Here is a 26,787-nt window from a genome sequence, read left to right on the forward strand (position 1 = left end):
TCTTCAAAACACTTCCAAAACTAACCGTATTATCCGCTAAAAACAGACAACAAACATAGCCGAGAATCCCAGCGCCTGTCTACCGCAGGGGGCTAAGAGCAGCCGCACATGCTGCTTAAGATTTGGGTCAAAATGATTTACCAATTAGCCGCAATGCTAACCTACCTCTATCAGTTTCTGCAGCCACCCCCCCCCCCCCCCCGCCCATTCATCGAGGTTGCAGAAATTCAGATAAGAAGAGTGCAATGTGGGGAATGTATTTGTTTTGTTAGCTTTAGGCACAGTGTGTATAAGTGTGTGTGTGTGTGTGTGTTTGCAGAGGACACCCCTCTCTCTCTTTCTCTCTCCATAAGTCCCCTCTTATTTGGTGACCTACATTCCTTCTGTGAGTGCCATAGCCCCCCCTATCCAGACCATAATGGCGTCTGAGGGGCTTGTCTGCAGACTTTGAGCACAAAGGTATTCCCGGGGAGGCCCGTCTGCATGCCTCAGCGCTCCTAATGCAGCGTGTCTGCTGCGGGAATCAGTGACCCTTGCTAATCTTCCGTCACCACCTCGTCTTACGATCTACTCCTCTCTTTCTCTTTCCTCTCCCTCCTCCTGAGCCATTTATCTTTCTACTTTCCACACCTTTTTTTCCTGGTCTTTGACTTGACCTAATCCAGGCCTAATCAGATCTTTTTGTTGTGGCAACATGTCTGCTTCCTGCTTAGAAAAGACCCGTCTCCTACACTTCCCACTAGTCAGGGCTCATTTAAGGGATTTAATAAAACGATTTCAAAGCAGGATGATTCCTTTTCATTCAGGACTGATAGTGCTTTCAGCTCTTCACACGTTGACACACACTCCCGGCAGACTCAGCCTGGCTGGGCTCCAAACCGCTATCCAGGACTCGTGCAAGGAACAGAGTTCATCTTTTGCAGCTGCCCAGCGGCTCAGACTGCTGCTGTTTTTTGGGCACCAAAGCAGAGGTGACGGCTCTGGATATAGATTTACTAGATCTGGGATGCCATTTGGAGAAGCTCCTCTTGGGCCTTTTTATGTACGGGAATAGTTGTGTCAATTTTAGACGGGGTGTCGGGGACTCTTTAATTATAGGCAGAGAGGTTCAAGGATACTCCAGTTTAAATTTAGTCCGCCTTTCAGGTTTCCTGCGCATATGAGTGGTAGGATTGGGGACAGGGAGTCTTTGCTGATTTTTAGGTATTTTTTACCTGCCGAAAAATGATGTCTTTGCTTAAATGCTTATGTGTTACTTCACCAACTTGACTTATGCAAGTGTGTGAGTAACGAAAAAGTCCATTCTGTGTGTGCTTATGTTGTAGCGTGTGTGTATATGTGAGTGTGTGTGGGTGTGATGGGTGTGTTCCATCGCCCTCAATACTTTTCAAAGCTTGTAATTATTCTGGCTGTCTGGCCACAGAGGCATAGATTTTGTTTTTCCAGTGCGGCATCTGTGTCAGGTGATCGGACAGCGGCTGTCTGAGTATGTGTTTATCCGCATGCACTCCGCAAACCCTCTCAACACAATATCTGTGCTGAATATCACCAGCTGTATATTGTGTTTTAGGCTACAATAGGCAAAAGTCTATCTATCTATCTATCTATCTATCTATCTATCTATCTATCTATCTATCTATCTATCTATCTATCTATCTATCTATCTATCTATCTATCTATCTATCTATCTGTCTGTCTGTCTGTCTGTCTGTCTGTCTGTCTGTCTGTCTGCCTGTCTGTCTGTCTGTACAGGTTCAGATGTGTGTACATTTGTATTCACTGTATTTAGTGAGCGCAGGTGTGTATGTGTTGGCTCGTGAGTGTGTTGTTTCTTAACTCCTGGCTCAGATTCAGCTCAGAGGGTAAGCAGGGTGAGGGCTGGCCCGGCTGGGAGGGAGCTGAGCGGAAACTTGCAGTTCTGACTGTGGCCTTCCGCTATCTGGACACATACAGAGACTTACTGCAGGAGGAGGGAGATCGCTCCAACACCTTCCCAAAGGTACTGCACACGTGTGTAAAAAACCTCAAAGCAATGCTCATAAGTGTTTTTTCGAACGCACACAAAATCAGTGTCAGACCGCAAACCCTTATATTTATACATTTTTAAAATATTAAAACAATTGATACATTTTTGGTTCACTTTTCATAATCATCAGTTGTTTCTTCTTTATTCACTCATGGTTTTAATAATAATGCAACCTATGGTTTCAGGAGCTGTATTTGCGTGCCGTTCAGGAACTCAGTCGCTTTCCTGAACTGGTGGAAGACGTCCTGAAACTTCAGCGCTGGACTGAGATATTACACAGCCCGTAAGCATCAAATCCTCTTCATCCTCACAGTGGAATATTAATTTAAGCTATAAATGTTTTTATGAGCTATAATGGCTGCAGAAATCATAGAGAAACATCAAATCATTTAGTGTAATACATGAAGAAACAGAGCCTCTTAGTTTACGTACATCATGAAATGTAAAGTATTAAATGAGGCGTGTGTAGTTGCCCATTAAGAGCTTTAGAAGCAGATGAAGAATTAATGTGCAGAGATTAATACTTTAATGTGTTGTGTTCAATTTCGATTGTGTCATTAAAAGCCTCTCAACGGGGGGGGGGGGGGCAGTCTTTTCATAAACCCTAAAACAGTTTATTTCTGTATCCCAGTTTATAAAAATAGGCCTATATATTATCTGGTTGACATTAAATTGGCAATGGCATGTTTGGTCTTTCTGCTTCTTTATATTATAAAGATGCCGTGTAAACATAATGTCATTTCGACTGTTTTGGCATATTGGAGTTTAAAAGTTTTTGCAGTTCAGTCATAACAAATAGTTTAAGAGCCTGCCATGACTGGTCCTCAAATATCTTGCCCATGCATAGAGCATTTTCCATCCCTGATGCCATTACCAAACTATTTTTAGGTTGATATTTGTCTTTTAGAGACAAATAACTTATCTAGTTATTTACACTTGAATAGCTACCTGACTTGTTTTCCCCTCGTATCCGACAGAGCCGAGGAAGACAAGGAAAGTCGCAAGAAGCAAGTCCGCCCGCTCTTCCGACACTTCAGACGTATTGACGCCTGCCTGCAGCCCCGAGAGGCTTTCCGTGGCTCAGACGAGAGTACGTTTTAATATAATGCATAAATATTGCACAGATTGACCACAGTTTATTAACTTTGCGTTTGCTTAGCTGTGCAATAACGCCCATGAGAATACCATCAGTGAATCATCTTATTCATCCTTTTTTGTAAAAGTGCCAGTCTGCTTCCACTTCATTCAAACCAGGATGACAAATCGGGTCACGGGGTAGCGTCTGGCAAGTTTAATAGATGCAATGAGCTCATCTGATGGAATGGGACTCTTTGTCGGGGCAGTGGCTCAAGCCAAGCTAAGTGATTTCCCAGACCTTAATCAATAGGCAATCTGACAGTACAAAACGCTGCTACCCTGAAGCCTCCACTGACCCAGTTTCTGCTTTTGTCGGAGCTGTGACTGGCGAATGGAGAGGAAGTCAATACTGTACATACTTAATACTATTCAAAGTTGTGGATCTTTCATTTAACTCACGATAAAATGATTCAGTATAAATGGGTGATGGTGATGCTGATACTGATATCTGGAAAGTCTGAAATGTATATATACACAAGACGGTAAAGACATTACAAATCTCTATTATCTTTATTCTATAAATGCTGTTCTTTTGAACTTACTGTTCATCAAAGAATCCTAAAGAAAGACCCATTTCCACAAACATATTAAGCAGCACAACTGTTTTCAACACTGATAATAATAAGAAATGTTTCTTGAGCAGGTTGGACTGGACTGCATTTATATAGCGCTTTCACAGACCGAATGGCCACCAAAGCGCTTTACATATTTGCCTCACATTCACCCATTCATACACACATTCATACACCGACGGCAGTGTCAGCCATATAAGGCGCCACCCAGCTCGTCGGGAGCAGTTATTATTACTATTATTATAGTATTTATATATTATCTTATCTATATGTAATGAGCAAATGTATTGAGCTACCTAAACCTATTTTTGCCAAATAATAACCTGTTGGTTAATAAATAAAATGTTTTATTATTATTATAAAAGCATGTGATACTGTTGCCTGAAATCTCTGTTGACTTTGTGTTGGATAGCAGGATTCACTGTTTGGTCCTTGTTTAGTCTTCTGCAGGGTTTACACACCAGATCATTCGTACGTGACCATTCGGAGCCGTCTTTCATGCCGTGTCGGGGAGATCTTGGCTCTGGTGACAGAGAAGCTCCAGTATAGCGAGGACCAGCCCACCCAACCTGCCAACCTTATACTGGTGGCTGTCACCTCAGCTGGAGGTAAGAGCATTAAAGTTTGTACCCATGAACATCATGCAAACATACCAAGACTAAACTAAAACCTCAAACACAGCATCATTTGTGTACAAAATGGCCAAGTTTATAATGATCCAGACCTTGATTCACTGCTTGGGGACACAACATTTTTCAGAATGTCTTCGATCATCTGCTTTAACATCACAATCTAATCTGTGTTTGTTCAGAGAAGGCTGTGTTCCGTCCCAGTGACGAGGCCGTTTTCACCACCCTGGGCGTCAACACCCACCTGTTCGCCTGCGAGGCCTCAGAGCTCGAGAGCTTGGTGAGAACCGTGGGCGAGACATACATGTTGGGTAGGGGGTGTGGTGTTGCCATGCAGGCCTTCATAAATAGCAACCATTAATGCCCACACTGGAATGCTCACTTATGATTATCATGTGTTAAACACCATGAATATACAATGTTCAAAGGTGTAGTGTTGAGGACTTTATTCAGTGGTTTAGAAATGATTACGTAAATGCCTTATTAAAGGAAATTATTAAAGGCACATCTCTTTTTATTCAAACACAAGTTGAAAGTAGCATCACAGTGTCACAGTTATTTAAAATCTGAAATTGTAGTTCTGTCGTGAAAACTCTTTGAGTGTTTGGCATGGTAATGGGTATGACAGTGTTGATATGTTTGGTCTTGGCGGAATATATCTGCTACGCTGCTGCTGCTGCAGAGCAAGTACAGGATTTGCTACAGCTAACACATACACAACACGCTGCTGTGAGCAAGTAAGACATGCTGCTGCTGTACAATATAGCGTGCATGAATTACCTGTAACAGATCCATACTGGTGGAGCTGGGGAAGGTGGAGGGTTTCTGAAAACTCACTGCACTGCTGAGGCAAATGCTAACCAAGTATTTAAGGGTTGAGCAGCGAGCTGATTGGCTAATGATACAGCAGGAACCAATCAGCTGCGGCTAATAGAGAATAATGTGATTGCAAGCAGATTGAGTTAAGGATTAGCCTGCACCATCTAGAGTTTCACGACAGAACTTTGTATTTCAGCTTCGCTGTGTGAGAGAAAATGCAGTTAGAAACCAAAGGATGTAAGCAAATATTCAAGGCTTGGGGGCACTAAATGTAGAAGTTATTAAAAACCCATATTGACTTGTCCCCCTCAGTGTCTTTTGGTGAGTCTGGTCCTCATCCACATTTCTTTGTTGGTCAGATACCTCTCCCTGAGGAGATCCACTGGTCACCAGGCGACAGCAAACTCCATGACATGAGTGCAGAGGAGGTGGCCAATCAGCTGGTGGTGTTCGACTGGGAACTCTTCAGCTGTGTGCACGAGGTCAGGTCACTACAGCATTCAGCACTGCATCACCACACACTGACAGTCCAGCAGACAGCTATTGTATTGCATTGTGCACATAATAATATCTAAATATTTCATGCTTCCAGCTTTTTAATTGCCAGATATCAGGAGATTCATTCTCAAAGGACAAATTCCTTGCGTCTTGTGCATTAAACTGGTTATTTAGTAGTTGTTTTTTTGTGTGCATGGCAGCTTACTGTGCCTTCAAGGTAAATTTGATTTGAATGTGGGGATCAGACTCACTCTTTTTTCCAGTATCATGCTCTTCCAGTTGAGCTACAATTAATTAGTCACTTTTAAATTAGTAAAAAAAAATTTTTTTTTGATTTTTGCACAAATAAATGTGATCCTGATTCTAAGATTTTCAGATTTTAGAGGTTGTAAATTTTCTAAAACAGTGTTGTTATTGTTACTTAAAAATAAAACTATTAAAAAGGGTTTTTTCGGGAGTTGAAATAAAGCTAAAATTAAATAAAAATATAAATATTAGATAAACTTAACCTTGAACAAAAGTTAAAATTAAACAAAAACTCGAAAATTAGAAACGCCTCATTGACAACTAACTGAACTGAAGTTGAAGTACTAAAATCACTAAAACAGAACTAAATTATTTAAAGCTATATAGAATGTCCAGAGAGCTACAATACACACTCTGTAGTTTTCCATTGCAATCAACTGTGTGCCTTCGGAAATTGGCTTTAAGTTCAAGGCTAGTCGCATAGCAAAGTTCATGTAAAAACAACAAAACTTTATGGCACATTATGCAATGTTTTCTCTGTTTCCCAGTGTCTTAGTTCCTGTTCTGGTTTGATTTTTGTTGTTGTTGTTTGAACAGGTGGAGTTTGTGTGTTACGTGTTCCATGGGGAACAGGCTCGCTGGCGCCCCCTTAACCTGGAGCTGATCCTGCAGCGATGCAGTGAAGTGCAGCACTGGGTCGCCACAGAGATCCTGCAGTGCCAGTCGCTTCCAAAGAGGATACAGCTACTGCGAAAGTTCATAAAGATTGCAGCCTTGTGAGTGTATATGTGTTTGTGCAGAGTACAAGCTAAATCCGCTTATGAAGGTGACAGAAATGAATTATTCAGAAATCGTCAGAACCGTGAACATGTTAACATGTGACCACCCACGTATATCAGCACCTGTTCAGTATTCAGCAACTTGAAGGGGGTGGGAGTAGTGATTCCACATACAAAGAGGTTAGCCAATCGTAGCAGAGTTAATTTGCATATAGTCTTAAAGATGCAGTAGCAAATAAGGTAAATAAGGGTCAGAAACTGAAAAAGAGTCATGTAAAATTAAATTAATCTGTTTTAAAGTTCCATGAAGTGGACTTGCTTTTTATTCAAGTTTTTTCACCTCTTATTCACATTCTAGTGTTATTTAAGGAATTTTTATTTACTATTATAGTCCTTATTAATATTTTTAATTAAATGAAAAAAGTTTTAGTAATTTTGTTATGTGCTTTGTCATTTTTAATACCTTTTTTTTACGGTTTACCACTTCTACATTGCTTCAACTTGTTTTTTATCTCAGTTTTAGTCAGTTTAATAATTTTTAATGCTAATTTTAATACTACTGACTTCTTAGTTTTTAAGTTTTTCATCTAACACTTATTATGTTTTATTCAATTACCAAATATGATTTTGAATAGTTTTATATTTAGATAACAGTAACAACACTGCCTCATTCTTTCTCAGGTGTATGTAATCAGTGCTACTGTGTGTGTGTGTGTGTTTTAGATGTAAACAGCAGCAGGATCTGCTGTCATTCCTGGCGCTGGTTCTGGGACTGGACAACCCTGCAGTCAGCCGCCTACGTCTGACCTGGGAAGTGAGTGCATTTGTTTGTTAATCTCCCGCTTTCTTTTTCACTTCTCTTTCTCTCTCACACTCACACACAGTCTCTTTGCACCTCTGCCTACTCTCGTTCCTAAGAACCGTCGAGTGTTATTCTTGGCAGGAGGCTATTAGCAGTTGCCATGGCAACGGAACTGAATTAGCTTGTGCCGTTCCGAAGGAAATATTTACATGTCCACCTGTCCTCAATAATATCCTTTTTTACCTTTTTTAAATAAAATCAAACCCCCCTAAATCCTGTTTTTTTGGTGCCTCATATGTGTTGCATATGTGTTGGTTTTCATCCATCTGATTCCTAATGGAAATTCAAATGCCAATTGTGTTGGTTACTAATTGCATATGTATATGTGTTTTGGCAGGGTTTGCCAGGAAAGTTCCGGAAGCAGTTTCAGCAGTTTGAGAGCCTTGCGGTAAGTGAAGAAAAATCACAAATGCAATGTTTTTACTCCCTCAATTTTTTCTCCTAGACAGCAATGAGATTAAATGGAGAGCAAACATTGACTTTTGCTGTGGTCTCCTGCTGTCTCTTGGGGGAAAAAGACTCATAGAGTTTCAGACAGATCTTAATAATATCTTAAACTGTGCTCAGATTCAGTATGAGCTCAAACGTTTCTCATTGATGTCTCAGCAAGGCTCCGTTTATATGATTAAAACTACAGTAAAAACAGTAATAAGGTGAAATATTATTACAATTTAAAATAGCTATTTTCTATTTTAATCTATTTTAAAGTGTAATTTATTCCTGTGATCAAAGCTGAAATATCAGCATTATTACTCCAGTCTTCAGTGTCACGTGATCCTTCCGAAATCCTTCTAATATAATGATTTGCTCCTCAAGAAGCACTTATTATTATCAAATTGAAAACAGTTGTGCTGCTTAATGTTTTTGTGGAATCCGTGATATATCAACTTAAGTCCATATATATAGTGCATTATACATTTTTTAAAAGCATTAATTATGCCTTGTTAGGCCTTGTTAATTATGCCATTATAATACTTGTCTATTCATTGAACACCCCTTTAGAAAGTAAAATGCATTAAAACACAAGACAAACAACCAATTTCAGCTGTAACGATGAATGTGCAAATATTATAATACATTTGAACTTTGGTTACAACTATTTATGAAAGATATAATGCTTTAAAACTTACATTATGAATACTTTTATAATGCTTTAAAACTTACATTATGAATACTTTTATAATGCATTATACATAAAGCCTTCCACAAAAAGTAGTGTTCCCAACATTTTTTTCATGCAATGTACAATTCTTTACTGTCACTTTTTTCTATTCTACTCAGTACTCATAATAAAATATTTATTTCTAAATAAACACTTTATTTCTAAGTTAGCACTTGAATGCTGCATAACTGTTAACTCAACGAAGTCTCTTGAACTCTGAAAGAGCAACCTCTGAGCAACACATTATTTTGTCACTCTGAATGCTGGTGTGACATTATTTGACAGCATTTGTAATGATGATGTTGTTTATGTTTGCCACAGGACCCTTCAAGGAACCACAAGTCCTACCGAGACCTTCTAGCAAGCCTGAGAGCCCCACTCATACCCTTCACTCCACTGCTGCTAAAGGGTGAGTCCCCCACATGTACAGTAGCGCCAGTGTGCTCTCGTCTCTTCCTTCAGCTGTTGTCCATATGTGTTCCTATAAAGTGGCCTCCTGTCGCGGCTGCCTCTGTGATTTGAAGTGGGTCTGAAAGGCCCCGCCTCATTAATTAACGCCCCTCTGTTGTGCAGATCTTTACATTTAGGATTGCAGACCCCCTGCAGCCAAACATACAGCAGGGATCAACATGCATGCAAACACATTAGTGATACGCCTGCACACAAACATGTGTATTTATGACGGAACTTCTGTTGTTTTTATCTGATTGAGCTAATGATATTTTCTATTTGCTCTTCTAAACTTAACCCTTACAGAAACATCGTTGCATTTTTAGATTGCCATTAAGACATTATTTAGCTCCTTTATGGGTTTCCTTGTGGACCCACAATATAGGATTTGTGTCATTTTAAAATGCTTAAGGGGATATTTAGTCTCCACAATAAAAGCAAAACCTGACCCACACTTTGTTGCTGCAATTCATTAAAAGGTTTCATTATATGCACAACTTGTTGCCTGAAAAGTACACATATAATTACACAAAGGCACATTTTCTTAAACAGTAATGGCTAAAACAGGAAATGATTCAACACATTTTTGCATCTTTTTCTACTATAATGTTTCTCTTACAATTTTACATTCTTTAAAACAATTTTTTAAAGAAGTCCTCACCCAGGCTGCACTCATTTTGCATTTTCAGCATCATTATTCCAGTCTTCAGTGTCACATGATCCTGAGAAATTATTCCAATATGATGATTTGATGCTCAAGAAACATTTATTATTTTCTTATTTCTTTTGTGGAAACCATAGGTCTTTATATATATATAGACTCACATACACACACACACACACACACACACACACACACACACACACACACACACACACACACACACACACACACACACACACACACACACACACACACGCGCTGTCCCATCTGTCCTCTCTCAAGTTTGTAGTCTCTCTCCATGTCTTTTCACTCTCGGTCTCCTTCCCTGTAGGTGCTCATGACTCAAGCCTGTCAGGATCAGTTGAGCATCAAAGTCTTTGCTGAGCGTTGCTCTGCATTTCAGTCTGACACACACATCTCTATCACGAGACACACAGGCTTCAGAATACAAAACATTGGCTTTACAGTTAGGAAAAACAGGCTCAAGAACAATGACCAGTAATTTGAAAACTCTGATTCATTTTTAGCAGACTGATTCATTTGGATCAAAACACTGATATGTTTAATAAAATACTGAAATGTTCTCATTAGTTCCCTCGCAACATTTTAATATTCAAAAGGGATTTGTCAAATTGATCAAAAGTGACAGTAAAGGCATTTATAATATTACAAAAGATTATATTTAAAATAAAAGCTGTGTTTTGTAAACTTTCTATTTATCAAATAATTCTGAATTTTTAAAAAAAAAATTTTTTTTTTTTTTACATTGATAACATGTGACGCTGAAGACTGGAGTAATGATGCTGAAAATTCAGCTTTGACATCACAGGAATAGATTACATATTAAAATATATGAATGTAGAAAATGGTTATTATTGTTATCAAAAACTAAAACTATTAAAAATCTTTTCGGTAGGTAAACCTGAAATAAAATATAAGTATTAGATCTCTATGAATTAAGAATTAAAAATCTCAATGAAAATATAATGTAGCAAACAAATAAATTTGAAGTACTAAAATTACTAAAACTTACTAAAAATTACTAAATCTAAAAATTTAAATTAACTAAAGCTATGTAAAGAAATGATTTAAAAAATAAACAAAAAAAGGCAAAAGCAAAAAATAAACTTACTAAAACAAATTAAAATGAAAACTGAAAAATGCTAATTCAAAATATTAATAAATAGTATTTAAATAATATTAAACATTACAATACATTCACTTATTTTGTCTGTCAAATACAAATTAATTAGCACATTATTTTTTATATCTCAACTGGGGAAATAAACCAATATTTGTATTATTACCGCCTGAGGACCCTATTAGAACTGTTCAGTTTATTATTATTATTATTCCAAAAAATTTATACAACATTAATTATTATTATCATTATCCTTTTTTTTTTTATTGATAGGAAAAAGTCAATGCCAATATAGCTTCTTAAATCTTAAGAAAGAGAGAAGGAGCGAAAGAGTTCATCACGCTTCACCTCCTGACCTGCTTCTCTAAGGCGCTTTTAACAAAAAGCCAAACATTAAAAATGCAACACGTGTCACATTTCGCCCTGCCATCACAAACAAACATCCCAAACGACTTCTTCAGCTTTCTTTCCAAGGGCACACTTTTATCCCTTGTGTAGTCTGAAATATCACACAAATCATTTGAGAAGATTTTTTTAAAACATATTATCCATCTAAATTTATGATGAAGATAAAATGTGGCTACTGTCCTCAGGCATACAGCATAATCAGCATAACCTAATTCACTGGAGGACAAGCCAAATGCATTGAAATTACACATGAACATATACATATACGACTCCTGCTGTATTCACATTAAAAGGATTTCAGATCAGACGACATTTCTGAACACAAATAACACTGTCTGTCAACTACTAACATCATCCTAACATCTTTATCCCAGCAGACACATGACAATTTACACTTTCACAGCTCCCGCAGACCATCGAGGACACACAGTGTTCAAATCCGTCAAACACCGTCAGACTACAGATGAAGCCATGCTATGAGCATCACAAACCTTAAAAAAGTATTTACAAGACATTTCTAAATGTTTGGACTCAGACGCATTGCATTCTAGGCAACAGGCCATGAGCAATAAAATGGTTGTATACTGTAAACTTACAGAAAACGTGTTACTATATAATATACTGCATACTGAATTCATTTCAGAAAGGATTGCAGTCAGAAAGCATGCTATTGTATAATCGAAAGGAAACCACCAATCTAAGTTTCTGAGGTCGCCCTGCTTTAAATTATTGATGACTCATTCAAATAACTCTTTTGAACTGATTAGTTTCAATGATTAATTTGAATCGATTCAAAAATCACTCTGTTTGGGAGTGTATAGCTATATAATGTACCGTTTGATAAGATTTTTTAAATGTTTTTGACAGAAGTCTCTTATGTTTGCCAAAGCTACATTTATTTGACATAGCATAAACAGTACTATTGTGAAATAGTATAACAATTTAAAACAACAGTGTCCTATACACCTCCTTAATTCCAAACTGGTCTCAGTTATCAACAAAACCGCCATATAGTTGTGAAATATGCTGACAGAACAGCTGAACAGCAGGGCTCAAACAGTCGTGTGAAAGCCTGTACATAACAACTTTCATTGGCCGATACGTTGGCGCACGGCCTCTCGTGCTCTTTACTCAATCATCTGTATTCAATACCCTTATCCTGACAGCATGTAGTGTCTCTAGCATTCTCCTTTTCTCTCATGTTTGCTGTCTCTCTCTCTCTCTCTCTCTCTCTCTCTCTCTCTCTCTCTCTCTCTCTCTCTCTCTCTCTCTTTCTTTTTTCATCAGACCTTGCCCAGGTTCTGACAGATCACCCATCATGACATGATGACTGTTCACTTCTCTTTCTCGCTCACTTTCTCTCTCTCTCTTTCCCTTTCCTTGCATGTGAGCGTCAAGCTTCAGTTCAGCTCAGCCAGAAAGAAGACGCCTGGCTGAACGAGTGATGGCATGATGGCATGTCATTACATAACAGTTGCTTTTATTATGCATTCACTCTCTCTCTCTTTCTATGCAGATCTGACCTTCCTTCATGAGAGCTGTAAGTCTTTCCATGGGGAGCTGGTTAATTTTGAAAAGATGGTGAGTTGGCACATCAAATGGAATTAATGATGTGCTTACATTAAATGCACGCACATATTTGCCTAGCTACCTAAACGAGGGCATACCACATAATTCTGTTCTGATTAAAAAAAGCTGTAATTATTTGGATTATATTTTCTACAGACTAGCTCTAACCTTAACCCTCTCACTAAAAGGAACTTTTTAAAAGTCTTGATTTTTTACTATAAAAATAAGACATTTACATTATTTAAGAGTACGGTAATGAATTGAGAACTAAACTGGTTCCATTTAAAAATAATAATAATAATGTAAGCAACTGATTTCCATGATTTTATGTCTGTCAGAGATGTTTCTCTCTTCTGTATGTGTGCGGTGCAAGAAAATCAAATGGGGAAGAGCTATGAGCTTTGACTTATTTGTGTTGCCAGATCTTGCTAGAAAAAACAGCGAACAAGAACAAGCCCATAATAAACCAAGATAAATCTCAATATATTGGAAAGAAGACCAAAATATTGTGACCCACATCTTCCCATTTTAATATCCTCATAAACTTGATTGCTTTATGAATCGAACCCAAACAAGCCCAAAAATGCTTAGAATAAGTGGTCATGGCAACACTTTTTTTTGTTTGAGGGGAGAAAGGGGGGGCATTTTTTCCAAACAAAATTATTACATTTATCTTGCCTAAATGTTTGCGCTCATTGCATTTTTACAATGGGGTAATAGCCTATTGTTGTTAAGAATTTACACATCACAAGGAAGCTTGATTTAAATTGTTTAATTAAATTGAAAAAAGTAGCACAAATAAATACAATAGAATAAAGATACAAATAAAGACAATTAAAGAGAAAAGTTTTTGAATAGGTCTAACACTAGTATTTATATACAGATACTGAATAAAGTAATCAAATGGAAAATAACACTGGGTAGTATTTTAGTCCTGAATAAATTAAATAAATAGGCTATTAATCCTGATTCCTTTAACTTAAAGCCATCTTTTGTTGTTTTGAGAACAAAATTAATGACAGACACATATGGCTGCGTTCACTTTAAGAGCTAGTGCACGGATCCTGTGTTCATTATACTGGCATGCGTTTTATGTTTATTAAAGACAAAACCGACTATAGCCTATTTAGAGTATAGCCTACTCACAAAGACCGAAATTGACAATTTTGCGTGTTAAAGCAATATAATCCGCGAAAAATAGTTACTAGCCAGCTGTTTTTGAGGCGGATTTTCTATGAATGTGCGCATAGAAAATAATCTCAGAGAGCGCGCGAGCACTGATTAGTTTAAAATCGCTTGAATGTTTAAACTGGTAAGACTTCAAAAGACTTCAGTCACGATGCACTGCTGGCCCGATTGTGCAAGTGAATATTCCGTCATGTCCCGACCTTACAGTCTATGGTCCCGACTCCAAAACGCGAGTGTGTATTATCGCCGCAGCGCTTGATGCCTGCCTTGCACAAAACATTATGAGAAGAGATAGAAGACGCGCGGCACCGCTGAACACTCACGCTGTTTGTGAAATTGCGTCTGGAAGATAGTTGTTAAAAGAATGATTTTATTTTATTATCTGTGTGGATTACGATTGCGGGAATTTCCCACATTATAAATGGGAGACCTGCGGGAATGATTAGAATTATGCGCAATACCCGCGCCGAAATTCGAGCCCTGGTTCTGGACAGGAAGGATAACTCTGGGAGTTGGAAGGGGTGTGATCGCGATTCTGCCTTCTCACATCGCGATACAGGATCGTGGACCTGAGTATCGCGATTTCGATTTTATATCGCGTATCGTTACAGCCCTAGTAGCTACATATCACTGCAGATTCCAACAGAAACGAACACTAGAGGAAGTAAAACATCAAGCATTTTTAATCGCTTTCTCACACAATTATAATTACAGGGGCAGATTATGGATTAACTTCATATGGATTCACTTGACTCCTTGCGCAATATTATGTTATGACCTCAAAACACCTTTTACCATAGTGCATGATTTGTAAACAAATATACTTTATTTTGGAGTTTGCATCACTTAACCAACTCCATATGTTGGGTTTTACTGACATACTAAGCTTGCTCGGCAGCTCAGCTGGTACTTGTGGAGAGTTTGGATACGAATCCCTTGAAAGACAAGTCACTATAAAAGAGCTCAAAGAACAAGCTAAAATGCAATGGTTCAGATTGCGTTTTTTATGTCACATTTGCTTTTGTTAACACTATCGGGTAGGTTAAGGGTTTAGTGATAGTAGACGTTATTTTAAAAAAGTGATGAGGCATTAAGCTTTTAGCGCCATTACGGTAGTACATTTCAATTCAGAACAGCGCTGACAAACTCCAACGTAATAAAACGTTGCCATATTTACGTCCATCTGTCCCAGAAAAAACTCATTGGATATTTTACTTTGAAACTGTCGCGAAATGTGGACGATGCAATGTATTTTGCGTTTTGCAAAAATGTTACAACAGATATGTTTTTCAAATGAGCCTGGGCTGCTGTGAACGGTGGATTAGTTAAAATTGCAGAACATAATGAGTATTTGGTCGTGTATTATTACTTTTGTCAAAATAGTGGATACCAATCACACGAGACTATGGTTACCATGCTATCAAACATTGAAATTTCAGGAGTGAGACGTTTTCTGTACACAGTACACACACAACGATCATTTATTGTTTTCAGTCCCGTATGTTAAATGCGGCTGTGACTCCTGAATCTTACAGTGTGTATGTGGCCAGTCAGTGCAATGAGAATTGTTTTCCAAACATCGTGTATCCCTCCCCTCCCCCCCCCCCACAAAATTACAAAAAGAATTGTTGAAAAAAGAATCGAATGAACTATATGAAGCCCTGATCAAGATATCCTGTACAGCTAATTAGTAGCCACAAGTACATTATTTTGTCACTGTATATCATTAATGAATGAGTGTCAATCAAATCTCTGTCTCGTTTTTTCTACCAAGCACAAAGTGGCTGAGATGGTACGAAGCATCAGGCGGTACAGGAGCACTCAGCTAGGTACGTGTATTTCTGCACACACACACACACACACACACACACACACACACACACACACACACGCACACGCACGCACACGCACACACACAACCACACGCACGCACACACACACACACACACACACACACACACACACACACACACACACACACGCACGCACGCACGCACGCACGCACGCACGCACGCACGCACGCACGCACGCACGCACGCACACACACACACACACACACACACACACACACACACACACACACACACACACACACACACACACACACACACCTGTCTGAGTGGATTAGTTCTAGGAGACTGCTGCTCCACCCTGCCACAGCCCATCTGTCTAGGACAGCACAGCCCTCGGGGCCACGAGCCACAGGGCACCACTTCAAACACACACAAGCACAAAGGCACATGCCCATGCCCACAGCATGTGTATACACAAACACAACAGTTGGACAGCACTTCAAACTATTTATGCTCACAGACAGTGCAATTTGCTGTTGTACATGTGTTTGCATGTGCATTATGAGTAATAACATTCATTAATGCAATGCTATTTATAATACTTGAGATACTATTATAGCTTTTTTTTAATGGTTTGAATTAGTTTTTTGTAATTTTTTTTTAAATAATTTGTGAAAATGGTGACATCATGCACATGCGTATTACGTGTTCAGTCTATAGATGTGAAGTGTTTCTTTACAAAAACATCGGCAAATACTGGCCTGACCTGACCTGTTTTAGTTTAACTCTTTTTATTGATGTTTTTCCAAACAGAGAGACAATAAAAGAAAACAATACAGTGTTTGATTCGACATATAGACCAAGAAATACAGATGAAATTAAGCAGAGGTATTTCTTACTCTCCGATTCAAAAAAAAAAAAAAAAAAAAAAAAAGGGATTATAAATGGTTGCTTCCAAACATACTAGTATATTACAAAACAATACAAGTAAGAATAATATTAATGTAGCATGCATGTACAGTGTGGTAGCAATATAGATAGAATCCAGCAAAACTGTAAATATTACTAAAAACAAACACACACTAAAGAACAAACTTTGCACCTTTTTTAAACAATCACTGCCAGCTGTCAAGAAAACCAAATACAATTTATTTCCCTTTTTTATGTACTCTGTTTCTTAATCAGACAGGGACGAGAGAGAGGACAAAAAGAGCAAGGGTCAAAAGCAGAGGGGTGGTTACGCAGAGGGTTATTTATAAGAAAATGATTATTTTTTCAAGTACAAAAGAAAAGGTTGCCAAATCATGTGAAATTGTTCTGTTCTGCCAATCATTGTAAATCAAATTTTTCTATTTGAATAAACTGCAACAGGTCATGCATCCAATGAAAGTAGCTTGGTGGAAGAGGATTTTTCCAGTTCATTAGAATAAGCCTTTTGGCAATTATTAAGCAAAAAGCTAAAGCGTTTGGCTGTAAAGATGATAAGGACACCTTTGCGGGATTAAGACCAAATAGTGCCAGTAAAGGGCACGGTCGACCTGACCTGTTTTTAGTCGTTTTTGCGTGTCCACGTGAACGGGGATCATTTTTTTTTAAAACGTTGTCATCTGTACACGATAAACTTTTTAAAACCGTTTTTAGTGCAAACGTAACCTTAGTTTTAATGAACTTTAATAACCCTGCTTTAATGTGCACTAGGTACTTTTTTGTGCTGACCTTAAGTCTGGTTTTTGAGCTCTTTTTCTCTCGGGCTTTTCTTGAAGCTCAGATTAGTTGAATGTCAGTTTCTATTTTACAATTAATTTTAGGAGATTCACTGCCTTGGAATCTCGACTCCCTAGATTCAAATCCTAACAATCACACAAACAAAACATGGTTTCCATGGTAAGCATGACCTTGCGTGAGGTTGAGAAGTCATGAATCCGTACGCACCCACACAGCTTTTGATTGGTGTCATGCTGCATCAGCTGGCGTGCCTTTAAAGAGCGTCTGCACCATCACACCCTGCAAAAGATTGCTCTTCCCCTTCCTCTCTATGCGACTGTTTGTTTTGAGGTTGTCATGCATAATTGTATCATTTCAAACCACCATTTCTATGATCATCAAGTGGTAAATACACAAACAAACAGATGTGGTTGGTAATGGCTTCAAAGAAGATTTATTATTTAAAAAGAGATTTGGATGGGATTTTTGGATTGAGACTTCTCTATAAAATGTTTTTATTTTCATAAAAATAATAGTGATTGAATTTTTATAATAGTAATGAATAGTACTGAAAATATTCTCATGACAACCATCCACCCATAATCATCCATTTTTTATTTATTTTTATTTATATTTGGTCTTTTTAATTCGATAGACCAACTGGAGATATGACAGAAAATCATGGCAAGAACGGGCCAGATGTGCAAGACACGACTTGTCTGATTTTCATCTGATATAACTTTATTTTTCTGTCAATTGCATACTAGCTTGTAATATATCAAAACTTCTACATTTTATCTGCAGTTCTTGTAAATGTCAGAGATATTATGAGGAGAAAGCGAAAAATCATATTTGAAAAATCAAACATTATAACTCTCATATTTAAATATTATATTTCTCTATAATACACATTAGCCTTACCAGCCTAAAAATATAGATTTGAGCTGAAGAAAGGGGAGGAAAAACGATGATACCTTTGTTGTGAATTATGTTATCAAAATAATCTAGACTTCAAGTCTAGATTTCGGTTTCCATTCAAGTATTACTTGTACTTGTATACACTAGTGTTCGAAAGTTTGGGGTCAGAAAGATATTTTTGTTCAAAATATATTGATGGTTTAATACAGCAAGGATGCATTAAATTGATCAAATGGGACACGAAAGACTTTGTTACAGGAAAGTTGTTACAAATAAAAATAAAAAAGCTGTTCTTTTTGTCCCTTGTGAAAAATAAATATTCCAAAATGTATTTAAAATACATTTATTTGATACGAAGTATGCTACAAATACATTTACATATTTATGTACTTAATATAAATACCCTGCAATTGTACTGTTGGTATACTAAATTTATATACTTGTACTAATTTTCTACTTCATGCACTCCAGAAGTTATCCAGAAATAGTGCTCAGAGGTCCAACTAAAGATATACTTCAAGACATAGTGGAACTATTATAAGTATACTTTAAATACACTTTAAATATCTTGCATTTAACGACTGATATTATACAGTCTCCTAAAATAGTGATATTAAATCTTTAAAACTACAGTGCTTCATATATTTAAAGACATTTTAGACTGAATATTAAGATAAATATGTGCAATAAAGAATTACTCTTAATCTTTAATTATAATATTTATATCAGTAAGTCTCAAGCGACATGTCAGTAAATATGCTAATGAATTTGTAGTATACTTAAGTGTGAAATAAATGTATTTTAAATACATTTTGGTATAGTTTTTTTTTTCACTAGTGTGTTCATCAAAGAATCTTGAAAAGAAGTATGACGGTTTCTTCAAAAATATTAAGCAGGACAACTGTTTTCAACATTGATTACAATCAGAAATGTTTCTTGACCATCAAGTCTGACTGGAAATCAAAGACTGGAGTAATGATGCTGAAAATTCAGCTTTACCATCACAGGAACAAATGAGTTTAAAATATATTCAAATAGAAAACAGTTGTTTTAAATTGTAATAATAATTCACAATATCAACGTTTTACTGTATTTTTTTTAAATCAAATAAATACAGTCCTGGTGAGCGTAAGATACTTTTTCCCCACACATTTAAAAATCTTACCAACCCCAATCTTTTAAATGGAAGTGTATTTATTGCCAATATGGCCTCAGAGTGAAGCGACCTTAAAGGGTTTTTGTTAATGTTGCACCATTGTTTAGCAGCACTATAAGTGATTCAGCTCAGTTTTTGAAATGAACCACTAAGAAAAATAAGCCCTATTTTCAGCTATTATGTAAGTATTATTCTTTTACCAGGGTTTTGTTCTCTTCAGTAGTTGCTATACAGTGTCTGGAGTTTGTCAGGCTCTAACGTCAGCCTATTGAAGTCGAGCAGCAGGTCTCGTGCGTCAGGACACTTTGTAAGGCCGTCTAACTCGATCCAATGACGGTATTCGAATTAGCGGTGAAGGTCTTTGCGTGTTACTGTCTTTTCTCGTGGCAAAGTATTTTTGGTTAAATGCAATACATTTTATCTTATGTATTAACTCGTTACTTCATCTGACTCCATAAATGAAAGGTTTTAATAATATCTGTGCCTCACTAAAAGTGAGCGAATGTTTGACTATTCCGTTTAACTCTTCAATGAAAACAATGTCAGAGTCAGTTAAAATAATCAAATGTAACAATTTATTATGTCAGGTAAATGTATCATGCCAATTTCATAATCAATTCAAAGATAATCGATACAAAACATCAAATGCTCTGGAATAGAGAGAAGATGCAAACCCGACTTTAAGAAATACATGAGGCTGAGAGGTCTTCCTCTCAGCCTCACGGACCGATCTGAAGTACAGAAAAGGCCCCGAGCTCTCGCTGCGTTTCATTATATTCCCAGACCTCATTTCAGATCTAAACATCATTCACAGTGGAAATTTACCTGCTAGTAACCATTTGCTAACAGTGAGACATTTGCATTCAGAGGTAGCACCTCTGGGTGTAGGGAGACCCTTTGTCTAGAGGCCAACACCTCCTTGTGTGCTGGTTATCCATAAAATCTCAAAAACCTTATTACCCTTTGTTTTACTTATTTGGAAATAGGACATTTGTACCAGTCGCACTGTGATATTTTAAATAATACTAAACATGAAAATACTCTGTGATAATCATTCACATTAAAACTACATTTTCTTGGGTGCATTCAGGTGGGGGTGAGGGGAGATGTAGATGAAGTTGGTTCGGAGGTGAGACTTTCGTCTCAATGGTGCATGAAGGCCAGTTCAAATGGTAATCTCCAGAGAGGTCCTTTTGTCCTCTCAGTGTCTGGTCACCCCCGAAACAGACTGTCTGGAATTTCCTAATTTATCAATTCTTACACACTTATTTCCCTGACTCTTCCTCTGTAATTATCAGGGCTCATTCTCCCTCCATCTACCTGCGTGAATTGCCCTCATCCATTCCCATTAGAGGGATTGATGGCCAGCCAAGCGCAACGATGCGCAGCATTTAGATGCACCAAAAACAGCAGCCCATTGTCTTTATCAGCGCACATTCATAAAAAAAACTGCATTATGAGATATCTCATCAGACGATGTTAATTGATGCTGGTGTTACGTGACATTCCATCTGTCGCCCACGTAACCGGACCCCATTTGCAATCACATTTCTATGGGGTGGCTGAGGCTCATTGGGTGACGTGCCGAGGCCAGAGGGCATCAATTTCTATGGACAAATTGCAGCCGTTGACATTTGTAAGACCATGCACAACTCCATTTCCCTCAGAGCGGGTTTGAACTTTGGGGGAGCTGCTCGGATGCGAGACTTAATGACTCTGTAATTGTCTCTAATGCTCTCCTGCTGTCAACGTGTCAAAAGAAGGATGCTGCAACCCACAACTGATGATCTCAGATCAGTTCTGTCATCTGTTTTTACTGTTAGGGAAGAAAGATCACCATGGAAATTATTTCAGAATCTCAAGTGATGCTCCAAGGCGTTAACGATACGCTCATGCAAATGCTCATTTTTCAATTTGAAATTCTACAGCCTGTAAAATTGTCCAAGACCACATTATCTGGGCTCTGCTATCTACATTTAATTTTTGTTTATATTGAGTTCGTTTATGAAATAACTGAGAAAATCTGAGCTGCACCATTGTAAAAACTGATCAGTTGGATTAACTTAAAAAAATTGAGGAAACCCGTTGCTTTAAAATTATTAAGTAAATAAACTTCATGCTTAATCAAAAAACTTAAGTAATGTGGAACTGTCAAGTTCACATAACTTAATTTTTTGCAATTAAGCATTCTACTTAATAAAGTGAGTGAACTGAACATTTTTTACAGTGATAAAATAAACATGATTAAATCTGAGCTATGAAAAGGTTTTTCAAGATATTGCAAAATTGATCTTTTAAGTCAATATTTTTGTCTGGTTTTGTACAAAAAGTATAAATAAGATTAATGTTGCCTACACTACTGTAAAGATTTTTTTGAAAGAGGTCTCATACCGACCAAGGCTGCATTTATTTAATAAAAACTATACAGTAAAATAGTAATATTTTGAAACGCATATATTATGGGGAGTGGACAATGCCACGGATTACCTTTTGAAAGAGATAGTCATGTACTTTTACATTAGAGTAGGGCATTAAGCTTGGTAAAAAAAATAGATTATTTGCAGTTTCTTCTTATTATTATTCAGTTTTAATATTGGCAGTCTTGCCTTAATTTTGGCACATATTTTGCATACAGTGTTTATTTTTCATTTAGACAGAAAACGCCTTCCATAGAATCTGATGCAGAGTCAGAGTGACCGTTTTTTTCTTGAGATCAGAGCAAAGTGCAGCTATTCATAGCTACTGAAAGAGCTGCTTTCCTTTCTCTCTCGGTCTCTTTTCTTGGAATTCTTTTCCGCTCACTTTCTTTTTAAAAAGTGTGTCTTAGCAACGGATATTGTGGGTGTAAAGTCAGGTCAGCTGGACGCTCATGTTTGTGAGCTGAGCACGTGCATGCCGGGATCTCAGCTCTACCACGCCACCATGTGGTCAGCCACAGTATCACCACATGCTCAATACAGATAATTTCTTCAGCGGAACACAGATGTTTTGCAAAAGAGCAGGTTGATGCTGTTTACTAGCTTACATTTTTTGCATGCCTGTTCTCAAAATATGTCTTAATATTAAAATCCTGATTGTTTGATTGCATTTTTTTAGCTAGTTCTTATGTTTCATTTATTTTAAAAATAATTGTTCAACTTTGACAATAATAAGAACCATTATTATTAATGGAACACCAATAATAGAGCATCAAATCAGCAAGGATCATGTGACACTGAAGAATAAGAGTAATGATGCAAAAATGTAGCTTTGCATCACAGAAATAAATTACATTTTAGAATATATTCAAATAGTAAATAGTTATTTTTAACGGTAAAGATATTTCATAATATTTCAGTTTTTACTGTATTTTTGATCAAATAAATTCAGCCATGGTGAGCATAAGAGACTAAACTTTTGACCTCCAATGTATAAATATTACATACATTTATTTTGATAAATAATTATAAGGTTTTACAAATTAGAATTTTAGATTTTACGACTTCTGTCTGTTTCTTTGGATTTCTTTCTTCCAGTGACTTTGATTGATTTTTGTCTTTCTTTCTTTCCTCCTCACAGCAATGGAGGCCGAGCCGTCCCCCTCTCACCTCCAGACGAAAGCGTATGTTCGGCAGCTGCAGGTCATCGACAATCAGAACCTGCTTTTTGAGATGTCCAGCAAGCTGGAGCCAAAAGACATGTGAAGGGATCAAGCGTACCTACAAGCCATATCAACAAAACCTCTTGTTCCCTCCAATAAACACAGACACCCAACCCTTCATTCTCCATTGTCACAGATCAACCCAGCTGGTCTGTCAATCATCTCAGGCTGCGCCTCCGAATCACTGAACGAAGAAATTTGCTCATGAAAATGGTGTGAATTGTGCTTTTGAGTGATTCTGTGTCAATGTTAATTATGAGCACGCATAGGGATCTGGATGCATTTCTGCTTTTATTTTTTTTTGCTGTTCACGACTGAAGGGAAATCTGTCCTGATTGCACTGCCATCAGTTGAACTGAACCAAACCGAAATAAGCTTTTCATCCGGGCCTTCAGAGAAACAGACTGCATTTTGACTAAAATACCTAAAATACATGAGACAATCTGACCTCTTGAACTCTGACCTCTGGTCTTCCCTCTTCCCCTGCCAACATTGGCACTTTCTGCAACCCTGTGTAACTTGGCTGCAGTCGTTAGATCTTAGTGTTCTGAACAATATGGATCCCCAGCCATCAAATGAGTCCCGAATCCAAGACCAGCTCCAACGTACAGGATGTGTTCATAAATAACCTGAATAATGTAAATTATGAAGTCGTAATACAGAAGAAATTGGCATTAACTGGACATTAAAGTGAATGTACAGGAGCTCGTTTACTGCAAAAATGTATTATATCGATATTTTTGTCTTGTTATTTCGAGAAAAAATTTTTTTGAAACAAAATTGCATAATTATAATACATTTAATATTTAAACAATTGTAAAATATTTAATATATATTTTAAATATTATATATAAAGAACACTACATTTAGTTAGATTTATACTTAAACAAGAAAACAAATATTGTTTGTATACAAATTTGAATATCTTATGCAATTTTGCTTTTCAAATTAAATTTGAATTAAAATTTTAATGTATATTGTTTTAAGGATGTTTAGATATTAGTTCTGAAAAACAAGCAAAAATACTGATAATTATTTTTTTGTGGTCTTGAAGCCAAATTTAACTTTAACTGCTGTTAATTTATTAACGATTAATAACAGACCAAAAAGAAAAAAGACCAAATGCAGTATTTTATCTTATTTTTTAACAGAACCACTTATAATGCTTTATTAGTAGTTCCTGATGGCCCAGCTTCGTTTCAAGTCGAGCTTTACTTGGTCAAGCACTTGTTTTCAGTATGCCTTTGCGTTATGTTGAAAGGGCCAATTGAAATGTTAATTTTAATGACCAGAAAAGTGTTTATTTGCACCCAAGTTTTCTCCTGAACGATCCCAAGCTAATCAGTCAAAATGGGCTCTGTACCGATGACTTGTCTTGGATTGGACTCTCTCAGGATCTCCTCCTGAGGTCATATAAGGGACAGCCTGTAAGGCTGCACTGTACATATGTCATGTAAATAGCAAAATAAATATGAATATGATTCTATTTTATGTAAGAGCTATGAGATGGACTCTCAAGAAGAATATTTGTTTTGTAAATTAAGAAAAAAAAACTATGTGTACAGTTTAAAAGGGACGACCCAGACAGAGTCTGTGGTTTGCGATGAAAGAATTGTATAGCATATTCGCTGGTTTTGTTGTTTCAGTTTGATATCATTTCTTATCCATTACAGATGACTTGTACATATCCTCTGTTTTGGTTGCATAGGTTTTTTTTTTCCATTGTCTGTCTGAAATGGATGAATTGTACAGCATGTAGGTGGTTTAGTTGAATTTTGCTGTTTTTATTTGGTAAAAGTTTCTCACTTGGTTTTTATTTGATATTTTTAAAGCGGGTATTCTCTTGTTGTTTTATGGTTTTGTACAGAAGTCCGTGTTTACAGTGCGATTTCTCTGAAACTCAGACATGTCCAATGAAAGACACGGAGTGCGGGGCAGGAGATACTGCCCCGCCCCCTTTTCTTGACATACGTCAAAGATGCATCTAAAATAAAGCCTCTTGTGATGAGCTCTCGAGACGCTCTGCCTCAGTGTTTATTTGGTGCAATAATGGTGTTGCTTATAATATTGCTTAAAACCACAAAGCTTTCTGGGGAGAAAATGTTTCAAAGTAGCCCACAGATAGGGATTTAAAAATTTCGATTCTCAAACCTTGACATTAAATTATGAATTATCAGTCAGCACTCTCAAACTTCGAGTATTATATTAGTAGCCTACTCTCGGTTCTTGGCTCATTTTGAGTCGGGCAAGACCAATAGAGTGTTTTCACTACACGTCATCAATCCGGAAGTCGGCCATTTTGGAGTGACTGAACGTAAACAATGCCACTGAACTGAACGGTCTTGCATATTTGGCTGATTATTGCTGCTGAAAAATGGTCGTGTTTTGGTCTGTACTAATCGGTCGCACTGGGAAAAAAAAAGTTGAGTTACAAAGACTGCCAAAAGTTAAAGAGAAGAGTGCAAAAAAAAAGATGAAAGAAGGCGTTTGTGGTTGAGAGAGGCACAGCATTAGCCAGGTGTAAATGAAGCGTCGACTATGGCTTAAATGTTGACGTAAAGTAGTTAACTATGGCTACATTCACACTGTCAGTCCAAATCCGATTATCTTTGTATCCGATTGGAATCTGATCTAAAATTATGTCTACACTGTGTATTGCAACGGTTCAGATCCGGTTTGTGTGTTCATGCAGCTCTTTGGCAATATGGCAATGACGCTGCGTTGATGGATGGGTTTTTATTTGCAAAAGAGATGTTGTCTTATTTAAATTTTACAACATGGAAATGTGTAGCCGCTGCACTGGGCTCGTGCGTCTTGAGCTGCAGAACTGTAGGAGGCTGGTATGCACAGCTTTTTTCCCGCGCTCTTATCTGCGCCGGTTTCAAAATATGTTTCAAAAACGATAATTTTCTGCTTGTCTGGCACTTTGCAACAACACAGCCTTGATTCGGCAGCGACTTTCAGCATGTTCCCTATAACAACATCTGACGTTTACATTTTACGTGGCGTGAGAAACTCACATACCACGCGAAATCCGATCAGAGCGTTCAGACTGAAGCGGTTCCCTTTCAAGGCGGTAACTCAACATTACGTCAACTGTGACGTACAGTGGGGCCAAAAAGTATTTAGTCAGCCACTGATTGTGCAAGTTATCCTACTTAGAATGATGGAGAGGTCTGTAATTTTCATCATAGGTACACTTCAACTATGAGAGACAAAATGAGGAAAAAAAATCCAGGAAATCACATTGTAGGATTTTTAAAGAATTTATTTGTAAATTATGGTGAAAAATAAGTATTTGGTCAATAACAAAAGTTCAACTCAATACTTTGTAACATAACCTTTGTTGGCAATGACAGAGGTCAAACGTTTCCTGTAAGTCTTCACCAGGTTTGCACACACTGTAGCTGGTATTTTGGCCCATTC

General features: G+C 37.4%; 1 protein-coding gene across 1 annotated transcript in view; it reads left to right on the forward strand.

The window, feature by feature from the left end:
- Positions 1-25,380, forward strand: part of rapgefl1 (Rap guanine nucleotide exchange factor (GEF)-like 1) — a 42,646-nt gene extending 17,266 nt beyond the window's left edge. The window contains exons 3-15 of the mRNA XM_077212098.1: positions 1,849-1,999; positions 2,212-2,309; positions 3,004-3,116; positions 4,176-4,343; positions 4,547-4,644; positions 5,543-5,665; positions 6,525-6,703; positions 7,430-7,520; positions 7,906-7,956; positions 9,052-9,139; positions 12,910-12,974; positions 15,925-15,979; positions 23,280-25,380. Coding sequence (XP_077068213.1) covers positions 1,849-1,999; positions 2,212-2,309; positions 3,004-3,116; positions 4,176-4,343; positions 4,547-4,644; positions 5,543-5,665; positions 6,525-6,703; positions 7,430-7,520; positions 7,906-7,956; positions 9,052-9,139; positions 12,910-12,974; positions 15,925-15,979; positions 23,280-23,404 — 1,405 coding nt within the window. The 3' untranslated portion in view covers positions 23,405-25,380. The remainder of the gene's footprint in view (positions 1-1,848; positions 2,000-2,211; positions 2,310-3,003; positions 3,117-4,175; positions 4,344-4,546; positions 4,645-5,542; positions 5,666-6,524; positions 6,704-7,429; positions 7,521-7,905; positions 7,957-9,051; positions 9,140-12,909; positions 12,975-15,924; positions 15,980-23,279) is intronic.
- Positions 25,381-26,787: the final 1,407 nt, after the last annotated feature.

The sequence above is a fragment of the Siphateles boraxobius genome, unplaced genomic scaffold, assembly GCF_051911475.1.
Source record: "Siphateles boraxobius isolate OS27281-9 unplaced genomic scaffold, OSU_SipBor_1 66, whole genome shotgun sequence".
Classification (NCBI taxonomy): domain Eukaryota; kingdom Metazoa; phylum Chordata; class Actinopteri; order Cypriniformes; family Leuciscidae; genus Siphateles; species Siphateles boraxobius.